General features: G+C 35.1%; 1 protein-coding gene across 1 annotated transcript in view; it reads left to right on the forward strand.

Annotated features, from left to right (window-relative positions):
- The window catches only part of LOC115222762 (aryl hydrocarbon receptor-like), a 211,137-nt gene that overhangs the window by 173,316 nt on the left and 12,821 nt on the right, over positions 1–25,000 (forward strand). The window contains exons 5-9 of the mRNA XM_036511762.1: positions 1,611–1,746; positions 12,021–12,094; positions 15,264–15,451; positions 17,504–17,610; positions 22,916–23,057. Of these exons, the coding sequence (XP_036367655.1) occupies positions 1,611–1,746; positions 12,021–12,094; positions 15,264–15,451; positions 17,504–17,610; positions 22,916–23,057 (647 nt within the window). The remainder of the gene's footprint in view (positions 1–1,610; positions 1,747–12,020; positions 12,095–15,263; positions 15,452–17,503; positions 17,611–22,915; positions 23,058–25,000) is intronic.

A 25,000-nucleotide genomic window follows, 5' to 3' on the forward strand; every position in this document is an offset into this window, starting at 1 on the left:
TAGCAAGTAAATATTGGGTTGAACCCATCCCCACTTTTTTGGATAGTAAAAGTTTTCCTGTGGGGCACAAACCCACATTTCCTGTAGACACAGCAGGTACTCTACTATGGGACCAAAGTAGTCCTTCAAAAATTTTCATCCAATTTAGAAGCTTTGTTCTTTCTAGCGAAAATTCTGTGTTGCTTATGTCCCAAAGACCTAGAAAGTTTGAGAAACATAAAATAAATCTTTTTTTAATTTTAGAAAGCTATAAATAAAAGCATATTAATATTTCTATGAAAAAAAGTGGTGGAGGGGCTTTAACCCAATATTTACATTTTATTATTTATAGCCATATCTGCTTCAAGTTTTACAGTAAAAAAGAGTGATTTCATGTCTCTCAAAGTTTGTATGAGATAAACTCTATTAAATGCTTCACCCTTCAGCATTCAGATTATTCTGTCAAATGCAAAGCTTGTGTATTCACATTGTTTTGAATTAATCATGCCTTATCTCATAACTTCAAGATTTCAATGACATGACAGTTTATTTTTAGAATGACATTGTAGGGTGGATGTCAAAGGCAAGATCTGGCCAGTTTGAACATAAAACAAGTAGAATATTCTGTTCAGATATGGTCAGTTTAAATGCTAAAGGGTCAAATCTGAGAGAATTTGTTGTATCTTGAATTATAACAAGACTAAGAAATAGCTATTTCTAGTTTGGCACTATCTACTACTGTGTAGACATCTAGAAGGAATAATTAATCCTGGCCCCCGTGCCGGTGGTACGTAAAAAGCACCATCCGATCATGGCCGTTTGCCAGCCTCGTCTGGCACCTGTGCAGGTGGCACGTAAAAAGCACCCACTACACTCACTGAGTGGTTGGCGTTAGGAAGGGCATCCGGCTGTAGAAACACTGCCAGATCAGACTAGAGCCTGGTGCAGCCTCCTGGCTTACCAGACCCCAGTCGAACCGTCCAACCCATGCTAGCATGGAAAACGGACGTTAAACGATGATGATGATGATGATGATGAAAAGATTGAAATTTTCAGTCCGACTTCAAATCCACACATATTTATATATATATATATATATAGCTTTTGCCAAAAATAATAGATACAGACTATATTTGAAGAAAGAGTTTCTGAAAAATTATTAATTATTTCGAAAATATGTTAGAAAAACAATACAAACCTTTTGGGATGAAGTTTACACATGCACACACACACAGGCACAAGCATGGCTATGTGGTAAGAATTTTCCCTGCCACACAATTTTCAGTTGTAGTTTTAATGTGTGATACTTTGGACAAATATCTTCTCTCTTAGCCATGAGTAGACTAAAGCTCTGTGAGCAGAATCAGTAGTCAGAAAACTGAAAGAAGTCCATCATACATGTGTGTGTGTGTGTGTGTGTGTGTGTTCTTGTCCGTTGTGATAATTGTGAGAAAGTGTCTTGTCATGGAAAAAGAAATATGAACTTACTTGAAAACAAGTAAGGGCTGGTAACAAGGAGAACATTCAGATATAGAAAGAGCCCCCTCAACAATTTACGTGTGACTCCTGCAAGCATGAAAAAGTGGACATTAAAAATGATGATGATGATATGTATTTTTGTTATATTGCAGTCCGACATCATTCACCAGAGTGTTATGGAGTTAATTCACTCCGAAGACAGAGAAGAATTCAAGCGCCAACTGCTGTGGAATTCAAGTCTTCCTCCAGACAAGACTAACCTTACACTGCATGAAATAATGCTTCCTGGTATGATATTTTTGAAGAAACAATTTCATTCCTCTCCCCCCCACCACCACACCTTTTTTTCTATTATAAATATAACCTTCTGATTAAAGCATTTCAATTTATTTTGCCTTTACATTCCAAGGTTCCACATCTAAGTCCCATGAATGTCACACTTTAGGCTTCTTCGTTAAATGTCTGTATTAATTATTTGTGCAAAAGTTGCATTTATTATAAAGGTAGGAAAAAAAAAACATTTTTGAAAAGCGTATAAAACTCCTCTCCTCTAACCCCACTCCTCCCTTTTTACAGAAGGATCACTTGGTTGAAAGGGATCTTAGTTTTGTGAGCTGCATGATCACCTCTCACAAGGGCTGGTGAGGGCACATAAACAGCACCCACTGCATTCTGTCTGGGTTTAACCTAAAGCATTATGGCTTCTTCCTTCATTTTCCTACCAGCACACCAACCACCATCACTCTTAGAAGACTTGTAAAAGAGGCCATGGATGCCATGTTCCTTCTCTGACTAAGCCATAGAATAAATTGCAATTATTTCAAACACAAAATCAATCTGAATAACATTTTAACAAAGTCTTTAACGAGTCTTTATAATAACTGTTTCTTAATGAGGGTGACACTACTTAGTCAGTTAACCTGGTAGAAATAACAGCCAAATTTTTCTAAAATCACACCCTATAATATTAAAACTGGAAGTTCATTCCATAATGTTCTTTTAGATATAGAATATAAGGCAAAAGAAAAAGAACAGATTGGTAATGGTTGGAATATCTTTGATGATAGTTCTGCTTGCTCAAAACTCACCAAGATAGAACAATATTTCAATATTGTTTCTTTCTGGTCGAAATGTAAAATGAAAACAGCTGCAGAAATACAGAAATTCAAAATATATACGAGGAAATCCTGTGTTCTTTGTTTTTTAGATAAAAAGACATCATCAGTTTTCTCTTTCATGACTGGTGATGCGGAAAAAGAAGAAAGGAAAAAAAAGAAAAACAAAGCAAGAAAAAGAATACTTAATCAAAAAGTTTTGTGTAAATGTGATGAAATTCACTGGTCATTATATACATTCTTCCAGAGCATGATATATTTGCCCTCTTGCATTTTGAGAACTGAAAGTGTAGGAGAATCAGAATATTTTCTGAAAATGTGCACTTTCGAGTGTTCCTCAAAATTACAGCCGTTTGATGTAAAATGTTTGGCAGGTTCTGTCGAATTACTGTTGAGCTTAACACCATATGCATATATATATATATATATATATACACATGCACACACAAACGTATATATAGATGAAATTAAAAATAAAAAAACGCCAAACATTTGGCACCACTCAAAATAAAAAAAAGAAACCCATTTAATTTAGATAGAGAATATAAACATATCCTCAAACGATGAGCTTCAATACAGTGTCTCTATGGATTCACTCACAAGGTTTTGGCTGATCAAGGGCTGTAGAAAACATTTTCCCAAGATTCCATGCAGTGGGACTGAATCTGAAACTATACAGTCTCTTAGTGAGCTTCTTAACCACACAGCCATAATGGAAAACGGAAAAAAATATTAGCGATTTTTTTCTTACAAAATGCGTGTCTGGAGGTGATGAGGAGGCACGTATTGTTAGGGATTCCATTGTACTCAAATAAATACAGTGTGTGTTTGTGTGAGTCTGTCTATCTATCTATCTATCTATCTATATATATATATATAATATATATATATATTATATATATATATATATACTGGGTGTCCCCAAAAATGTATACACACCTTAAATAATTGTAAATTTGTTATTCTTTGTAAGCCTAGTACTTATTCTATCGTTCTCTTTTGCCGAACCACTATGTGTATACATTTTTTGGGGACACCCTGTATATATATATATATATATATATATATATATATATATAGAGAGAGAGAGAGAGAGAGAGAGAACTGATAGATAAATATAGATACATAGTGTGTGTGTGTGTATTATTGATATACATGTGTTTATATATAATATGCATATCAGTCTCTGCCTATGAGTGCATTTACACACACACACACACACACACACACACACACACGTTCATACAGAAACATAAGGAAATGATTTTTGTTTAATTTCATAATAATAAAACTATTTGAAGCAAGATTTTACACATGCATACATACACAAACACCCATTACAACACGCACACACATAGACAAACACCAACCAAACACACATGCACACACATATACAAACACCAACCAAACACACATGCACACACATATACAAACACACATGCACACATATATATACTCACATATACACACATGTAACTGCATGAATATCTATAGACCGTCTGAATCACGTTAAATTAGACTCCAGTTTTCGATGAAATAATTAACCTATATGTTAAGAACAGCCAAATCTCTTTCAAAGAGTGATTAGTGATTTCCTTGCAAAGCAAACGAGTTGATTTATTAACGATAAACGTTTCCGTTATTTACATATCCCCTGTGTGTTTAACGAGCAGCATTGAAGTCAACGAGTTTACTTTGCCTAACTATAATTGCTGCCAACCAGTCTCCAAAATTCTTGCTAAGAAACAAATTCAAGACCTTTTTATTTTAAGCACTACCATCTCGGATGACCACCGACCAACACCCTTCACCACTATTACCATCAACACCACTAGACTACCACCACCACAAACACCACCACCCTTGTAATTACCAACATATGATATACGTATGCCTTGTTTTGTCTATATACTGTACCCCACCCAGGATTTTATGATGAATTTGGTCCAGAACAATGATGTACATCAGTCTTTTGTGTTTAGACATTTTTGTGTATCGGAATTTCCTCTGGTTTTGATTAATATTTCCTTAATTAGTATGGATCCCACCAAAAATCTGTTGTTGTCCTTCTATATTTAGCGATTCAGTGACTACACCCGCCATTCTCTTATGATAAGGTCACTCACTATCAATACACACACACACACACACACACACACACACATACGTCCATGTGCACACACACACACACACCAGACACGCATACATATGCACACACATTCTCTCTCGCTCTCTCTCTCTATATATATATATATGTATGCATTATATATACACACACACACACACACATACACACACATATATCATCATCATCATCATCGTCGTTTAGCGTCCGTTTTCCATGCTAGCATATATATATATATATATAAATAAAATATATATATAGAGAGAGAGAGAGAATGCTAGACTGACAGAGATAGATGAATAGAGACAACTATGTATGTACATATGGATACAAACACACACACATACATATATATATATATTATATATGTATTGGTGTATATTCATGTATTTATCAATATATAGCTATATGCATGCATGGATGTGTATATATATATATATATATATGAGTGTAAAACATGTTTACGTGTATATATTACACACATATATATATATACATAAATATTTATCTATCTATCTAGCTATCTCTTATCTATATATGCACAGTAACAAGACTACACCATCATATATATACATATGTGTATATATATATATATATAAATAAAATATATATATAGAGAGAGAGAGAGAATGCTAGACTGACAGAGATAGATGAATAGAGACAACTATGTATGTACATATGGATACAAACACACACACATACATATATATATATATATATATGTATTGGTGTATATTCATGTATTTATCAATATATAGCTATATGCATGCATGGATGTGTATATATATAATATATATATATGAGTGTAAAACATGTTTACGTGTATATATTACACACATATATATATATACATAAATATTTATCTATCTATCTAGCTATCTCTTATCTATATATGCACAGTAACAAGACTACACCATCAATATATATACATATGTGTATATATATATATATATATATATACACACACATATGTATATAGATATATGTATATTCTGTATTATTAAGAAATGCTATCCATTCTACATTCTGGATATTGCCAGGGTATTGAAACTTAATCTACTGATTATGTTTCACAGTCATCAACACCACCACATCACACCTCACCCCTCTACACTATATCCTCAACTCCATCATAGACTCCCTTCCCCTCCTCTTCCCTTCTATCTAATCCTTCATTTTGCAGATTGGTGGTGGTGGCGGTGGTGGCGGTGGTGGTGGTGCCTTATGGTTGTACTGGTCATAATTGTGCAGGAGAGGGTTTGAGGGGTGGGGCAGTGCAGTAGAAGATAAACATGTAACTGGAAACTACAGTGGAGGGTTGAAGGAGCAGAGGTCGGTGGTTATACTCGCTCTTCTCTGTCTGTCTGTCTGTCTCTCTGACTGATTGTGCCTGTCTGTCTGTCTGTCAGTCTTTCCCTTGCTGCACACACACACACACACACTAACATGCTTTTACTTTCACTTTCACTTTCACATCATCATAAGCATCATCATTACATTTATCACCATCACCTTCTCCTTCCCCTTGCACCCCATCTCCATCATCACCATCACCACCACCACCATCACCATACCCATTATTAGCACCATCATCATCATCATCATCACCACTGTCACCACAATGATTAACTTCTTCTCCACCATTATCATCGTAATCTTCTTCGTCTCCATTACACTAACAACCACCACCACCACTACCATTACCATTACCACCGCCTCCCCACCACCGTTGTTGTTGTTGTTGTTGTTGTCGTAAACAACAACAACATCATTATCAGTTGCTTCTAAAAGCCATTTGTTCCTGTCAGTATTTCTCCTTACTTAACCATCAGACTGAAGATGATATATGGACTTTGATCACACCAACACTACAGCACATTCGAGAGAGAGAAAGAGAGAGAGAGAGAGCGGGAGGGAGAGGCAGACAGAGAGAGAGAGAGAGAGTGGGAGGGAGAGGCAGACATAGAGGGAGAGAGAGAGAGAGTGACTGCACTTATTTCAGTGTTATCATCATCATCATTTTTATCACCTCCACCACAGTCATTATCATCAAAATCAGCATCGTCATCACTACCACCACCACCACCACCATCTTCATCAGTACTACCATGACCATCATCACCATTATCACTGACACCAACACCACCACCACCACCATCATCATCACCAGCAGCAACATCATTATCTTCGTTCTATCATTATCAACTCTAATCCAACAACTGTTATTACGCTCCTGTGTGTTTTGTATCTACATGTATTTATAAGCGTATGTGTGTGTGTGTGTGTGTGTGCAGGTTGTGTAGTTGAGAAATTTGCTTTGCAGCCTCATGCTCTTGGCACAACACCTCCGAAGAGTTTCTTCCAGTTTAGCCCCAGGATGGACAATAGCTTTGCAAATGAATTTGGGAGATGGAAACTGTATTTTATGTGTGTGTGTGTGTGAGTATGCACATGTGTCTGTGCATGAGCATATGTGTGTGTTTATATGTGTGATAGTATGTGTGTGAACTTGTGTCTTTTAATCATGACATCACTCGGCAGTTGTCTTACAAGTGGTTGTCATTCATTTCCAATCTTCTGTAAAAACATGTCTGGCCTGGGAGAAATATTAGCATTGCCTGAAAACACGAGGACAAGTGACAGGAAGGGCATCTGGCTGTAAAAGAAATCTGCCTCATTGAATCCCTATTTCTTTACTACCCACAAGGGGCTAAACACAGAGAGGACAAACAAGGACAAACAAACGGAATAAGTCGATTATATCGACCCCAGTGCGTAACTGGTACTTATTTAACCAACTCCGAAAAGATGAAAGGCAAAGTCGACCTCGGCGGAATTTGAACTCGGAACGTAGCAGCAGATGAAATACCGCAGCCTCATTGAATCCCGTCTGATCCACAGAAGCATTGAAAAAGGGGACATTAAAACAGTGATGATGATGATATTGTGTATATATATATATATATATATATATATATATATATAGTGTGTGTGTGTGTAGTGTCGGTGATGGTGATATGTGTGTGCAGTATTAGTTTCTCGATACCAAGAGATATCTGGGGTTATATCTCATTATGTTATTATCATTCCCGTTCCATTAGAAAATGTCTAAATCTGATAACAGTAACTGATTCTTGCAGAGTTGGTGGTGGTGGAGAATGTTGACTGTGGCAGTCAGATGTAACAGTTTTATTGTATTGTAATGATGCAAAAGATGATGATCACTACTACTACTACTACTACTACAAGTAGTAGTAGTAGTTGTAGTAGCAGCATTATTTAATCACAAGTCAAACTAGCAGGCTTACAAATCAGAGGTGTTCCAGCCATGGCCAACATGCCTGAAATAGCTTTAACCAATGTATCCTTCTTTTGGTAAGGTAGTACTGTGTTAGTAGCAAAAGTTTTAACTAGTATTTCTTGCAACTCAAATGACCACAAAGTGCTTGTGTCGGTAATTTGTATCAACAGTGGTGATGGTCACGGTAGGGGTGGCTAATTAGTATTTTTGTTGATGTTGCTATTTTATGCTGTTTCAACGACTCTATAAGGGGTTCCTTCATTATCCCTAATTACTTAGTTAATTGGCGCCATTGTCTTTTAAGAAGCTTGCTTTGCAACTATGTCATTTTCGGTTCCATCTCACAGCTCAGCACTTTGAGCAAGTGTCTTCTACTATAGCCCTAGGTCGACCAATGCCATATGAATAAATTTGGTAGCTGGAAACTATATGGAAGCCAGTCATATATATATATATACATACATACATACATACACATTAACAGGTGTATATACATATATATATACACTCACACATGTACATATATATATATATATATATATATATATATATATATATATATATATACACACACACACACACACACACACACACACACTCACATGTATATACATACATGTGTGTGTGTGTGCATGCATACACACATGTTTGTGTTTCCCCCCTACCTTCACTGTTTCACAACCAGTGTTAGTTTGTTTACATCCTCGTAACTTAGCAGTTCAGCCAAAGAGCCTGATGGAATAAGCACCAGAATCAAAAACATGTCCTGGAGTTGCTATTTCCTTGACTAATGCTTTCAAGGCAGAACTCCAGTTTGGCCACAGTCCAGTGACAGAAACAAGTAAACGATAAGAAATATACTTGATCAGTTGTTAATGAATATATCTGTGATCAAAGTTATTCCAGACATGACCACCCTGCCTTTGTTTCAGACATGTATCCTGTTTCACCTGCCTTTTTTTTTTCTTTCCTCAGACTAATTAAGGTGTGATTTGAAATGATATACTGGTGTTAGATCTAGGTGTGATACTGAAAATGTCAGTCCAATGATGGCCTTAAGCCAATCTAAAACAGAACCCCACCCACCTCCAACCTTGTATTCCCCTTTCTTCCTACCTCTATCCCCATCTCTCATCTCCTTCTTTGTCCTGTAAAATGTAATTAGTACAAGATTACAAATGAAACAGGATATGCTGTTGTAACACAACTCTCTCAAAATCTCTTATCTTATTGATGATATTGTTGTTGTTTTTGTTGCTGTAGCTGTTGTTAATTAGCCCCACATCACTCTTGATTGAGCAGTCATATGATCAAAGGCGTTCCAACCATAACCATCCCATCTACCCCAGTGCTATCATTCATTTAAAGCTGCATTATACAATAGATCTTTTCTCTTTTTAAAGAAACAGAGTGTAATTGGATGGAAATTTGGCTGCAATATCTAGCTGGTCAATCAACCACATACAGACTCCCTAATAAATGAGTGAAGAATATAGTGCGTGTGTTTATTTGGCAACAAAAAAATAAATAAATTACGACCCCAAAATACAACATATATATACATATATAGGGAGAGTTTACGAAAATAAACAAAAGACAAAGACAGGTGGTGTACAAAACAAACAGATGTATTAGTATAACGCTCAGGAATAGAAAAAAGTCTTTTATGTTTTGAGCCTATGCTCTTCAACAGAAAGGGACACAGAAAAAAAAACAAGGAGAGAAAAAAATGTGTGTAGTGGCTAACGATCTATCATGGCGACTGCCAGACAGAAAGGTCACAGTATCAATGATGGTCTCTCCCATCAAAGATGATGTAGGAGTGTTCAGCTTTTGCTGAATGATCCACATAAAGGATTTGTTTATAGTGATCAAGTGTATGTGCTGTACATTAGCTTACTCTTCTTCATCAAACTGATGTTGCCTGAACAGGTGCATGGGGTATCATGCGTCAGGTGTCGAAATGATTGCAGCACAATGTGAGATGAAGTGTTTTGCTCAAGAACTCAACACACCACTGGCTATAGAACTGAAACCATCGTATCGTAAGTGCAACACCCTATCACTAGGCCATGTGTGTGTACACACAAACATTATGTATATATATTATATATATATATATACATATATAGGGAGAGTTTACGAAAAAAAACCAAAGACGAAGACAGGTGGTGTACAAAACAAACAGATGTATTAGTATAACGCTCAGGAATAGAAAATGTCTTTTACGTTTCGAGCCTACGCTCTTCTACAGAAAGGGACACAGAAAAAAACAAGGAGAGAAAATATATATATATATTAAATAGAAGGCTTAGATTTGCTGAGAGAGTTGCTTGTTATTTCTATCAAGCTGAGGGATTGCATATAGGTTTGTGTTTCTAGTCTTGTATTTTCTTCCTATCCAAATCCTCCTCACTAGCAGACATGCATCCAAACTGCTAGAATCACTCGATACCACCATTTACCACATGAAGCAAAATTGAAATGTAAATCTGTGAACTTATAAACATATTCTTCTGCCATCTGAAGAGGCTCTTTTGCACTTGTGTTTTGCATCTGGTGTTATTGCTTCGTTTCACGCTCACTAGGGAGCAAGTTGAAGCCGAAACAACTGTTGGGCAAATAAATGTTTTTTTGTTATACTCTGTCTTCTCCATTAACTTTTAAAATACAAATATGTTTACCTGTGTGTGTGTATGCATGTATGTATGTGTGTGTGTATGTATGTATGTACATATTATGTTTATATATGTTTATATGTGTAGTGAGAGACAGAGACAGTAAGAATTAGAATTAACATTTTTACCTAAAATCTTATGCCAGTTGTTTACCTTCTTGTCAGCATTCATTAAGACAACCCATGATGAAAGGGATTCCAGCCATGACAACCTCATCTATTTGCATATACAGGATAGATTACATTGTCTAGTGCGTCCTACCTTTTCTTTCTTTTTTTTAAATTTTTAAATGAGAGGCTTAGATTTGCTGGGAGAGTTACCTGCTATTTCTATCAAGCTGAGCGACTGCATATAGGTTTAAGCTAATTGGCTCTGGTATTGTTGACAGTTCTTTTGGAAAGATTCTTATTTATTACATTGCTAACGAGCGTTCATTAATAAATCATACATAATGCAACAGCATGCGGAATTTTAGTGCCTTCGTCATTTTCTGGATGACTATATTTCTGAATAAATGCAACCTATACATTTCAATTAATTTTGAAGATAATCAAGAATTTAGAAAGATTTAGTAAAGTAATTAAATAAAATTTTTCAAAATTAATCTGATGTTTGGAGTATAACTTAGCAAAAAAAAAACAAAAAAAAACCAAATAAAATCATGATGGAATGTTTTAATTTAAATATGAACACTTTATTTGAAATGAGAGATTTTGGCTCTCATGGCACCAGGGGTGGTCCTGTTAGGAAGGACGTTGTTATTGAAAGGGTTAACACTTCAAATGGAAATGATTTTAATGGCTTCTTATATTCTATGTTAAAACAATTTCTTATCTGTGTCTGTAACTTGTTTTCATAGCACCATCCCACCATCACCACCACTACCATCATCATCATTGCCACCATCCTCACCACCGACATCATACCATCACTACTACTACCAGCACTGTCATCATCATCATCATTATCATACCAAGACCCATACCATTTACACCACCATCACAACCACCATCAGCATCATCATCCATATGATTATGTTATCATCAATGTCATTTCCTTATCATTGTTTTTTCTGTCATAATATGATCACCACCACCACCACCACCACCAATACCACTATTATGACTATCATCACTATCACAATCATCAAATCACTGCCATCCATACCATGACCACCACCACCACCCGTGCCATTACACATAAAGGTTATTCCAAAAGATCCCCCCCCATCTTACCCCACTACCAACACTTTCCACTTTCATCTAAAACAATTAAAAATATTTGTGAGATTTTATTTAATCCTGACTTGTTTTTGTTTTTTTTCTTTAATTGTTTTTCTTCAGAGAACAATCATTATTTACACCGGTCTTTCACAGTTCGGTTCCGCTGTTTATTGGACAATACATCTGGCTTTATAGTAAGTCCAACTTGACATTTGTTCATATTTTCATTCTTTATTTTGCTCTTCTGTATCCTTGAAGCCTTTTTCTCTCTTTGACTCATTACACAAACATCTAGTGTTTCCATTTGAACCCTTTTCTCATTAAATCTGTCTTCACTTCATGATTACATTGACAGATGCAAATTCTTAAATACTAATTTGTTCAGTTGATCACAAATTCATTTGTCAGGGAATTCATGCTGACCACTACTGGGACAAATTTTCATCTCTCTCTGATATTTGTTGTGTTTTTAACACAGTATATCTATAGGAGATGTTATCTCGGAACAAACACTGCAGCAACTGGCCTATCAATGGTGTATATACATTAAGTATATTATAGAGATGGCTGTATTAAGAATTGTGACTGCAAGGGATTTTGTATGATTATCCATTTGCTAATCCATCGCCCTGATGCTTTACTGGTTCTCCAATCTACTATTCTGATGCTCTACCAATTTTTAGAATCTACCCCACCTCACATCTGATGTCTTACTAGAGCCATCAGCAAACTATCCTGACACTTGCCCAATTTTTAAAAATTTAACCTTTCCTCCAATGTCCAACAATATCTACTAATCTACCAATCAGCTTTCTTGATGGTTGAATAGTCTTTCAAATTCTCCACCCAACAGTTTTACAAATTCTACAAAGCCACTGCTCTGCTGATTATAAAAATATTAACAATATATCAGTCCCAGTATATTACTGGTGATTATTTTTTTTGAAGTGCAGGTGTGGATGTGAAGTTAAGATGCTCACTTCCTAACCATGTCATCTTGGGTTCAATCCTACTGTGTGGCACCTGAGGCAAGTGTCTTCTACTCTAACTCTGGGCTGACCAAAGCCTTGTGAGTGGATTTGGTAGATGAAAACTGAAAGAAGTCCATCATATGTGTAGATATGTGTATATGTGTACCTTTGTGTTGAATATGATAATATGGCTGTAAGCAACCATCCCCATCATACAAGCAATTTGAAATTCTGACCCTTTATTTATCAGTCACAGGGTTCCATACTTTATCCAACCAGCCATAAAACATTGAAACCATAAACATTTAATCATACATTTTAGTAAAATGCAATGCTTTGCAGAAATAAAGAATTTGCAAAATGGAAGAAACTTGGTCAGTCTGAGACGAAAGTAATATTCTCATTTCCAAAATGTAATCAATCATTGCATTGCTTTTAAGTGTTGCTTTTAATTGTAGCTGATCTATTGATTTGGAAATTAATCTTAATCAAATAAACAGTTGAAAGAGATTAGTGAGGAATTTCAATCAGAAGACACTTTTATGTATTTAACCAATCATGGCACCATCTTAGGCAAATAGTCTTCTACTATAGCCCCAGGCCGACCACTGCCTTATGAATGGACTTAGTAGACACTCAAAGAAGCCCATCATGTGTGAGTGTGTAGATCATTGTCTTGACATTGCATGATAATTGTAAAATGATTGTTTCTGTCATACGAACAGTGTCATTTCCAATATTCTGAAAGAATATGTTTGGCCACAGAGAGATGTTACCTTGATTGGAAACAGGTGAGGGTTGAATACATGAGACCAATCAGTTTCCATGTACAACGTAAGCTTCAAGAAGGTAGTAGATTTATTGACCAATCAGATTCATTGTAATATATTAACATTAAATTAAAACTGGTATTGTAAATCTTATTGCAAATGTACATGCATACACATACAGATACACACACATGTGCATGTGTGTGCAAGCAAATGTACATACATACATACATACATACATACATACATACATACATACATATGTATGTATATAATGTTTGCATTACATATCACATATGGTTATATTTATGCATATATATATATATATATATATGCATTTCTCTCTATTCTCACACATGCACACACACATTTGTACATGTGTAATTATACACAGATATGCATACACACACACACACACACACATACACACGGACAGCCTTAGATCAAGAAGGATTTGAAATAGCAGTAAAAAATAGGATTAGATCCTTATATGATCGAAATTATATTCTTACAGCATCCTTATGGCTTTATATCAAAATTACTTCATTACATTATCAGAACTAAATCTCTATATTTTGAAAGTACTTTATAATTCTATGCTACTAGAGAAAGATAGTCCTGTAAGTAGATCTCCATGTATTAGAGGATTGTTTAAATATTCAGAATCCAGAACACTTCATCCATGGTATATTAGCTCTATATGTCAGCCAGTTAGTGCTAGCAGAATGTTGGGCATTTGTATAATAACCTAGCATGCTAGCACTAAGTGACTGATGAATTATTTTAAGGAGGTAAAATACATGAGCAATTCTAATAGTAGAAACATCAAAACAGAATTCGTTCATTCATCATTTTACATCCATTTTTGTATGCCAGCATTGGTTGGATGAATACTTATTCTAGGCAGTATTTAGTAGGTAAATGTGCTTCTTCTAACCACCTTTTAGAAGTAAGGGTTTTTTTTATTTTCATGCTGTCCTTCTGAGTATTATGTTTACCGGGAGTGTAAACACAAAAACACTTCTTTTATGCTAAAGCAATCACATGTAAAAAAGCAGAAATAACAACTTTAATGCACAGACATACAAATACACACACACACACACACACACACACACATGCATAATCACACATATAGATTCATATATACAATGGACTTCCATCAGTTTCCATCTACCAATTCCACTCTGAAGGCATTGGTTGGTCTGAGGCTAGAATAGAAGTCACTTGCTCTAGGGGCCATGCAGTAGGATTGAACCCCAAACCATGTGATTACAAAGTGTGCTATGCCTGCACTTAGAAATTAAAGAAGTTATTTTATGACTTTATGCTTTTCATTTATATAAAGGCAGTGAGTTGGCAGAATCGTTAACAAACTGAGCAAAATGCTTTTAGTGGAATTACATTCAAACTTCACATTCCGAGTTCTAATTCTGCCGAGGTTGACCTTGCCTTAAATCCTTTCGGGGTTAATAGAATTAGTACCAGTTGTGCACTGTGGTCGATGTAATTGACAAGCCCCACCCCGCTGGAACTGTTGCCCTTGTGCCAAAATTTGACGCCAATTTATATATTTAATTTATGCATTTCATTTATATATTTATGTATTTCTTCTTTTCCAGACTTTAGAAATTAGTGGCTGGATCCGTATTCTCCATGGGCAAGCTTTGAAATCTGAAGAACCAATGATGGCTCTATTTGCTACATGTTGTCCATTTGGACCCCTCTCCTTGTTTGACATTCCATCACGAGATCTCACATTCAAATCAAAACACAAAATGGACCTTTCACCCTTGTCCATGGACAGCAGGTAAACATATAGATATATATATATACGTGTGTGTCTTTAAAATTCTCAAGGAAAAATTTAGACTTGTGATAGCCATGTGAAATTAGTTCAGTTTATTATTTAAGATCAAGGTTGGATATTATTGTGGGCTGAACTTAAGTCCCATGACTTTGATCACATTTTAAAATGCATGTACGTTATTTAAGAGTACTTATGAGATGCTGGTAATCCCAACTTTGTTTCTTGTTTTCCAAATGAACCTCTAAAAGTGCTGTGGTGTTTGCTATGGTGTGATGACCTGTTGTGTTGCCACAGGCAGCTTTTAAAATACTTAATAAGTACTAAATAGTTCGTAGATGAGATAATAATGGCGATATCAGTTAACATAAGATAGTTTTAGCATTGGGGATTTAGAAGACGAGGACCTATGTTTGGCCATGGTCTGTCATTGCTCTTCACTCTTCATTTGACTGTAATGAAGCCTAAAGAATATAGGCCCAGTGGTTAATCACATGGTTCTCTAATGTAGAACAACTTGGCTAGTTTCACCTGATCTTTACAGTCTCATCAGGAATAATTATTGTGTTCTTTCTGCCAAGAGAGACAGTAGCTTACAAAAATTTCTTATGACAAATGTGATGAGTAACAGACTCTGTTAAATGGTTATATGTATGTATGTATGTATGTATGTATGTATGTATGTCTGAATGATTGTATGTATGTATGTATGTAAGCATGTATGTATGTATGTAAGCATGTATATATGTATGTATGTATGTATGTATGTATGTATGTATGTATTTATGTATGTATGTATGCATGCATGTATGTATGTATGTATGTATGTATGTATGTATGTATGTATGTATGTATCCATGCATGCATGCATGTATGTATGTATGTATGTATGTATGCATGCATGCATGCATGTAAGTATGTATGTATGTATGTATGTATGTATGTATGTATGTATGTATGTATGCATGTATGTATGTATGTGTATGTATGTCTGAATGCATGTATGTATGTATGCATGTATGTATGTGTGTATGCATGTGTGTATAATGTATTTATGTATGGGTTTGTTTATGCATACATACGTGTGTGTGTGTATATATGTATCTATATTTATATATATATATATATTTGATATATATGTATATGTAGAGATAAATATATATGTACATATAAGCATGCAGAAACACGTGTGTCTGTGGTCATTTACACATACGTACACATAGTAACTGTCCACTGTTCAAAACTTATTATCCTCTGCTTATCTCTCGTCTGTTGGCCATTTCATCTTTGGTCTTATCATCCTGCCAATGACAGGTGAATGACTGTCATCTCGGGCCACACAGCCACACTGATAAAGATGATGACAACAATGACAACAACATTGATGATGATGATGATGATGATGATGATGACTGATTATGATGAGTCCCATTTTGAAGCCGAGCATTTTGATGATGACGATTGTGATGACTGTGAGGATGAGAACAACAGTGATGGTGGTGATGATGGTGATGGTGATGACAGAAGTTGTTTTGAATGTATTAAGAAGATAAATAAAAGAGCCGATTGTAGAGATGAAGTCTGAAGTCTTGTAAACACCCTATTTACTTCAGATGTTACAACTGAACTAAGTAAGCCAGTAATAGTAGTATTAATAGTAGTAGTTGGGCAAGTGTCTTCTGCTATAGCCCTGGGCCGACCAATGCCTTGTGAGTGGATTTGGTAGACGGAAACTGAAAGAAGCCTGTCATATATATGTATATATATATATATGTGTGTGTGTGTGTGTGTCTGTGTTTGTCCCCCTAGCATTGCTTGACAACCGATGCTGGTATGTTTACGTCCCCATCACTTAGCAGTTCGGCAAAAGAGACTGATAGAATAAGTACTGGGCTTACAAAGAATAAGTCCCGGGGTCGATTTGATCGACTAAAGGCGGTGCTCCAGCATGGCCGCAGTCAAATGACTGAAACAAGTAGAAGAGTAAAAGAGTAAAGAGAGTAGTTATTTATTTATTTATTGCTATATTTTTCTTGTTCTGTTTTTCTTTTCCAGAGGGAAAATGATGTTTGGTTATTCAGATAGGGAACTGGTGACCAAGTCAGGATATGACCTGGTGCATCCTGATGACCTCTCATACTTTGCAGCTGCACATCAAGAATGTAAGTGCTTGTGTATTTTTTATAGCCATTGTTACTTGATGCAATGAAAATGATGAAAAAAATATAAAAGTCATAAGTTTCCAAATTACAAGGAGGGGGTGAGGATTGAACCAAAAGCAACATTATAACAATCCAATTGTTCTGAAAAGGTGCTTGAAGATTGCCCATTAGGATGCCTATACTTACAAAGCAAATATTTAGATACATGTCAGCAAGTTCGCAACAGTTCAGTTCTTTCATTTACGCAGTGTGTCTTGGAATAAAATGAGAAGCCTCTCAATTAAGCACAATTTGCAATACAAATTAGAATGAAATATATATATATATATTATATATATATATATATATATATGTATGTATATATACGTATATGTATATATATATACGTATATATGTATATATATATATATATATATATATATATATATACGTATATATATATAATAATAATTTGAGGGAATATTATTTCTAACTATTATTTCTAAAATTCAATTTAGAAATAATAAATCAAATTTCACAAAATATAATATATATATAAAAATTAGAAAAAACCCACCTTTTATCAATTCAAAATGAACAATTAAATTACACCATCTAGAAAATTACATATAAAAAAAATATTAAATATAAAATGACAATAAATTACCAATGATTAAGTAATGTGCAAAATAATATATATATGTGAATATAGTTGTCATTGAGAGCTCAAAATAGGGAGTAATTAACAGTCGACAACTGAGGAGGGGTTAGACTTCTTTTGGTATTTTATGTGTTTATGTATTTTTCACTCGTTGGTGATGCCCTGTGCTTGATGTATTTTATATATATATATATATATATATATATATATAAAATTATAATTAAGGGTATCTAAAAGATACCACCATGCTGGAGATAGGAGTGAAAATATATATATATATATATATATATATATAACATACAAATACTTACATATACACACGTATACGTAAATATGTACTTATGCACAGGCAATTAAACTGGCCATAAGCATACATACATATATGTGTGTGTGTATGTAAGTATTTGTATGTTGTATATATATATTTGTATTTATGTACTATGCATGTATATCCCACTGAAGAGGCAGAGAATATTCTTATGCAAAGCCAGAAATCTAGATCTGGGATTATCTAAAAACTTTCTACTAATTTATTTGTCTCTTTGTCTTTTCTCCTTGATGCTGTATGAATACTTGATGTGGTTTTAGAGTCAAGTTTTTACTGCTATCTCTAGCATGGTGGTATCTTTTAGATACCCTTAATTATAATTTTATATATATAAATATAAAATACTTCAAGCACAGGGCATCATCAGCGAGTGAAAATACGTAAACACATAACGAGAGACAAGCATGGGACAAAATACCAAAAGAAGTCTAACCCCTCCTCCGTTGTCGACTGTTAATTACTCCCTATTTCGAGCTCTGAACCAACCGCCCCAAATATTTATTATATATTATATATATATATTATGATATTATATATATATATACACGTATATATATGTATATACACACGTATATATATATATGTATATATACACATGTATATATATATGTATATATACACACGTATATATATATATAGTATATATACACAGTATATATCTGTATATATACACATATATATATGTATATATACACACACACATATAATATCATATCTATATATATATATATATAGTATATATATATATATTATATATATATATATAGAGAGGAGAGAGAGAGAGAGAGAGGGTATTTTGACAGATAATCCATGAAACGCATGCAAGCATGCAAAAGTAGTAGTTAAAATGATGATTGATATATATATACGTACATATGTACTGTCATATGTGCATAGAGACAAGTCTACTCATAGTTCTTGCACATACATAGACACATGCATATTATACATATCTCTTTATATTTTTCCCTCTTTCTTTAGAGTCCACAGAATTTATACGAAAACGATGTAAATAAAAACATCATCAACTGCGGCTGAAATTGCCGGTGTGGAATGTGTGAGGCTTGCAGAAAGGACAGACTGTATGCACATTGTTACCATATGCATCTGCGCATCTGTACGCATCACTTGAATGTGATGCATCCTTTACAAGCAATTAGTGGATGTGCTATATTCACAGAAAGCAATGCATACAGGCACACACATTGTATACACGCACCAGATACACACATCTACAAATGTGTGTGCGTGTACATGTATATATACACATATATGTAACACATATATATGTAACACAAGCACATATATATATATATATATATTACATATATATATATGTATATATAACTATATATACATATATATATACAATATTATAACATATATATTATATACATATATACATATATAAATATATATATATATATAATATACATATATATATATATATATATATATAATACATACATATATACATATATATTATATAAAACTTACATATATTTCATATATATATATATAAAGTTATATACATATATAATATCTACATATATAATACATATATTATATACATACATATATACATATATACATACATATATATAATATATATATATAATATTATATATTATATCATATATATATATATTATATATATATATATAACACCACACACACATAGACATACACATATATGTATTTCTGTACACACACATACACGTGTGTGTTTGTGCGTGTATACATATACGTGTGTGTGTGTGGTGTAACTATATATATATATATATATATCTATATATATAGCGTTGATATTCTTTAATTAAAAATCAAGGTTTTTCTCTTCGCCGTTTGCATCAAGCTGATGCTGCAAGGCTGCACTGCGGTGTCAGTCTGCATTCAAAGACATGCATCTACCTGCGGTGCTTTAATTACCGACCTCTTTCGTTCGTTGTCAACTTCACATGGAACAATTAAAAACGTATCCGGCTTCTTTTGGAATTAATTCCGACTTTAACTTAATTATTATTTGCTCCCGATGCATGTTTCTATATTTATATATTGTTTGGTTATTCCGTTTCTCTGTCTGTTCCAGAGGATTTTTACCATTGTTCTTGTTGCTGTTATTGTTATTGTGTTCTCTGCAGTACCCCCCCACCCCCCGTCTCTCTCTTTCCATCCATTTACCATTCACTTGTCTGCCACACTGTGCAGGATTTTAAAACATCTTCCACCACCATCATCACCACCACCATCACCACCACCACCACCACCATCACCACCACCACCACCACCACCATCAACACCACCACCATCACCACCACCACCACCTCCACCACCACCACCACCACCACCATCACAACCACCATCACCACCTCCACCACCACCATCATCACCACCACCACCACCACCATCACCACCACCACCACCACCATCACCACCGCCATCAACACCACCACCACCACCACCACCATCACCACCACCACCATCACCACCACCACCACCACCACCATCACCACCACCACCATCACCACCACCACCACCACCACCACCACCACCATCACCACCAACACCACTGTCCTCTACCCATACTGCTCCCTTCCCCCCTCCCTATAACCATCTTTTTTAAAGTCAACCATTGAATAAATGATTTCTCGCCTCCCCATCTTTCTGCTTTCCATGTCCTTCTCTTTCTCCTCAGTTTCAATTGTGGCCACTTAACACCACCACTGTAACTATGACTACAGCACTATCACCACCACCACCACCACCACTACTACCACAACCACCATAACGTCTACCACCACCACCACTACTGTTACCACCACCATCACTTCCACAATCAGATATGGCCTCAATGTGGCTGCTTGCATTGCTAGAGATAGTAGACAAATCTCCCCCAAATTACTCTGCCGTCTTGAAAAACGAAGGACACATTGGATAGTGTTATCCTGGTTACACTATTCCCTGTAAACAACATGGAGATGATTCCCTTCCACCACTACCCGCATTATACCCAACACCCACCCATACACGCATTCAGAGTAAACCATGCATCAGTGGTTTACTTTTATAAGGCGGCGAGCTGGCAGAACCTTTAGCACGTCGGGCGAAATGCGCAGCCGTATTTCGTCTGCTGTTACGTTCTGAGTTCAAATCCCACCGAGGGCGACTTTGCCTTTCATCCTTTCGGGGTCGATAAATTAAGTACCAGTTACGCACTGAGGTCGATGTAATCGACTTAATCCGTTTGTCTGTCCTTGTTTGTCCCCTCTGTGTTTAGCCCCTTGTGGGTAATAAAGAAACATATCTTATGCAACACACACACACACACACACACACTCTCTCTCTCTCTCTCTCCCACACAAAGAACACACACCCTCAAATAAAACACCCTCTGAAGGAGATACAGAAATCACATGAGAAAAAGAATTTCTTAAATGACAGCTGCTACTTCTGCTGCTGTTTTTGTAGCCAGGGGTCAGAGAGGATACAGGTTCAAATTGATATTCTTTCTACTAAAGACACAAGATCTGAAATTTTGAGGACAGAATTAGTTGATTACATTGACTCCAGTACGAAAGACAAAGTCAACCTTAGGGGAATTTGAACTCAGCCCAGCAGGCTATCAATTCTGCACAACTCATTGCCTTCAGGAGCAAATTAACATAAAAGATGGCGATCAGAAAATTAAAAGAGAATAAACAAAATAAAAACAAAGAAAACAAACACAAAATAAACCCTCGGTGTTGTTACCATGGCGATGTGAAGGATGTACAAGAATTTTGACAAAATATTGGTACCTGATGCTTGTTTGTTTAACAGGCAGAGGGTTAAATATTTCGAGTAAAAAGGTTTAGTCAATTATCTCTTCTCGCCCAAAATTTCATGAGTTTATATATACCCAATACATAACAAACGGATGTTAAACGATGATTTATATATATATATATATGTGTGTGTGTATATATATATATATATATATATATATATATACATATATATATATACATGTATATATATATGTGTGTGTATATATGTATATATATATATATGTGTGTGTATATATATATATGTATATATATATATGTGTGTATATATATATGTATATATATATATGTGTGTGTGTATATATATGTATATATATGTGTGTGTATATATATGTATATATATATGTGTGTACATATATATATGTATGCGCATATATATATATGTGTATATATATTAACTGTGTATGTTTATATATATACAGGTGTGTGTGTATGTATATATATATATATATGTATATGTGGGTGGTTATTATGTATCTGTATGGTTTATATGATTTTTTCCTCCATTTTCAGTGATTAAAACTGGGAGCTCGGGATTGATAGCTTATCGTTGGATCATGAAGGATTTGAGATGGCTTTGGCTTCAGTCAAGCTGTAAAGTGGTATACAAGAACAGCAAACCTGATTTTGTCATTTGTACACATAGACAACTCACGTAAGTCACTGCTTTTTCTTTCATTGCTATGCATGTATCATTTATCTGTATGTGTGTATGTATGTGTGTGTGTGTATATATATATATATAATTTACAAAATAAGGGCAAAAGAAAAATTCTAATGCCAAATATGCCGAAAAAAAAGACAAAATTGTCAGTAACCATTATAATTTTTGCGTCTCAAAACATACCGATAGAAATTTCTAAAAAATCCATTATTACCGTATTGGTCCCAATTTCAGGGTTAATTCATAAGAATTTTCCCCTCTTCAGCGATAAATACGTGAGATATAAGTGAAATACTTACTTGTATGCATGGAGAAAGCAAGCACTAAGTCCTGGGCAGACTTAAGTACCCCAAATATATCCAAAGTAGAAAATCTTCGGCACATCTTGAGACACGTGTGATTCAAACTAGAAACTTTCATAGTGAGAGAATCTGGAAGTGAACACTATTTAATAGTTATAAATATATATATATATATATATATATATACTATGCCGGCCAATAAGTATCCGGACTGTTGCTATAGTAACAAAGCTAAAGCATGAAGAATAAAGCTGCTTGGCACAGATTGACCTTGAACTCTGCTGTGCATGCACACTAAGTTTTAACGTTCTAGCTCACTTCTGCTGTTTTCAGCAGGTCTCGGAAGGAAGGTGTGTAGTGTGTGATGGACACATTGACCATGACAGAGAAAGTTGAGCAGAGAATCTGCATCAAATTTTGCCAAAAGCTTGGCAATACCTGCTCAAAGGTCGACACAAAGTTTTCAAAAAGTTTTCATAGTTCTCGACACAATCAAGGAGATCCTGTGCCACTGAAACCCGAGTGTCTTTTTGGTCAGCTGAAAGCAGTCTTGGCACAAACTTGGCAGACATGTGTCTCATATCCAAATCTTCAGTGATAATGGACTGAACTAAACCCTAACTAATCTGCACCTCCTTTGATAACTCACAGATAGTGATTTGATGATTTCCCCTCACAGCTGCATGCACATATATGATGCTTCTCTTAGTTCTGCTGGTTGTGGGTCTCCCAGAACATTCGTCAATTTTTTCAGTCATCTTGGAAATGCTTGAACCACTCATGCATTTGTTTGTGGTGCATACACTCCTCTCCATACAATTTCTGCAACTTTGTATAGGCCTCTGAGCAGGTATTACCATGACAACTTTCTCTGTCATGGTCAATGAGACAATCACACACTACACACCTTCCTTCCTAGTACTGTAAACAGCAGAGGTGAGCTAGAATGTTAAAACTTAGTGTGCATGAACAACAGAGTTCCAAGTCAATCTGTTCCAAGTGTCTTCACTCTGCAAGCTTTAGCTTTGTTACTATGGCAACAGTTCAGATAATTATTGATCAGACTTTGTATGTGTGTATATATATATATATATATATATACTTTATTTAAAAGCAGCAGAAAATTCAACAAAACCTGTTACTCTGAGTTTCATGTTCCCGTTTGTTGGACAGTTTTTGCTAGCAAATTTGAATTTTCTGCTGCATTTAAATAAAGCATATTACTCTACCACTGGTATTTGAGTACTCTTTTTTCCACCTTATTTCACCATTATGTGTTTACTCCGGTATATATAATATATATATATATATATATATATGAAAATAAAGTTGGGAAGTATGAGAGGGGAGCATATATATATTTAGATATTCCATCAGAGAGCATTATGGCTGTTTCACAAAATTTTTCATTAATATTAATGCTCAACATTATGTAATACAATTGTATATCAACAAACTAAAGCAAATAAAGAAAGCTAGCTCATCAGATCACTGGAACTTCATGGTTACACCAACAATTCAACAACAATATATTTCTTTGTAATTGATTGAGTGGTAAGTAGCTTGCTTACCAACCACATGGCTCCGGGTTCAGTCCCACTGCGTGGCACCTTGGGCAAGTGTCTTCTACTA

This window comes from Octopus sinensis, linkage group LG21 (genome assembly GCF_006345805.1).
Source record: "Octopus sinensis linkage group LG21, ASM634580v1, whole genome shotgun sequence".
In the NCBI taxonomy this organism is placed as follows: domain Eukaryota; kingdom Metazoa; phylum Mollusca; class Cephalopoda; order Octopoda; family Octopodidae; genus Octopus; species Octopus sinensis.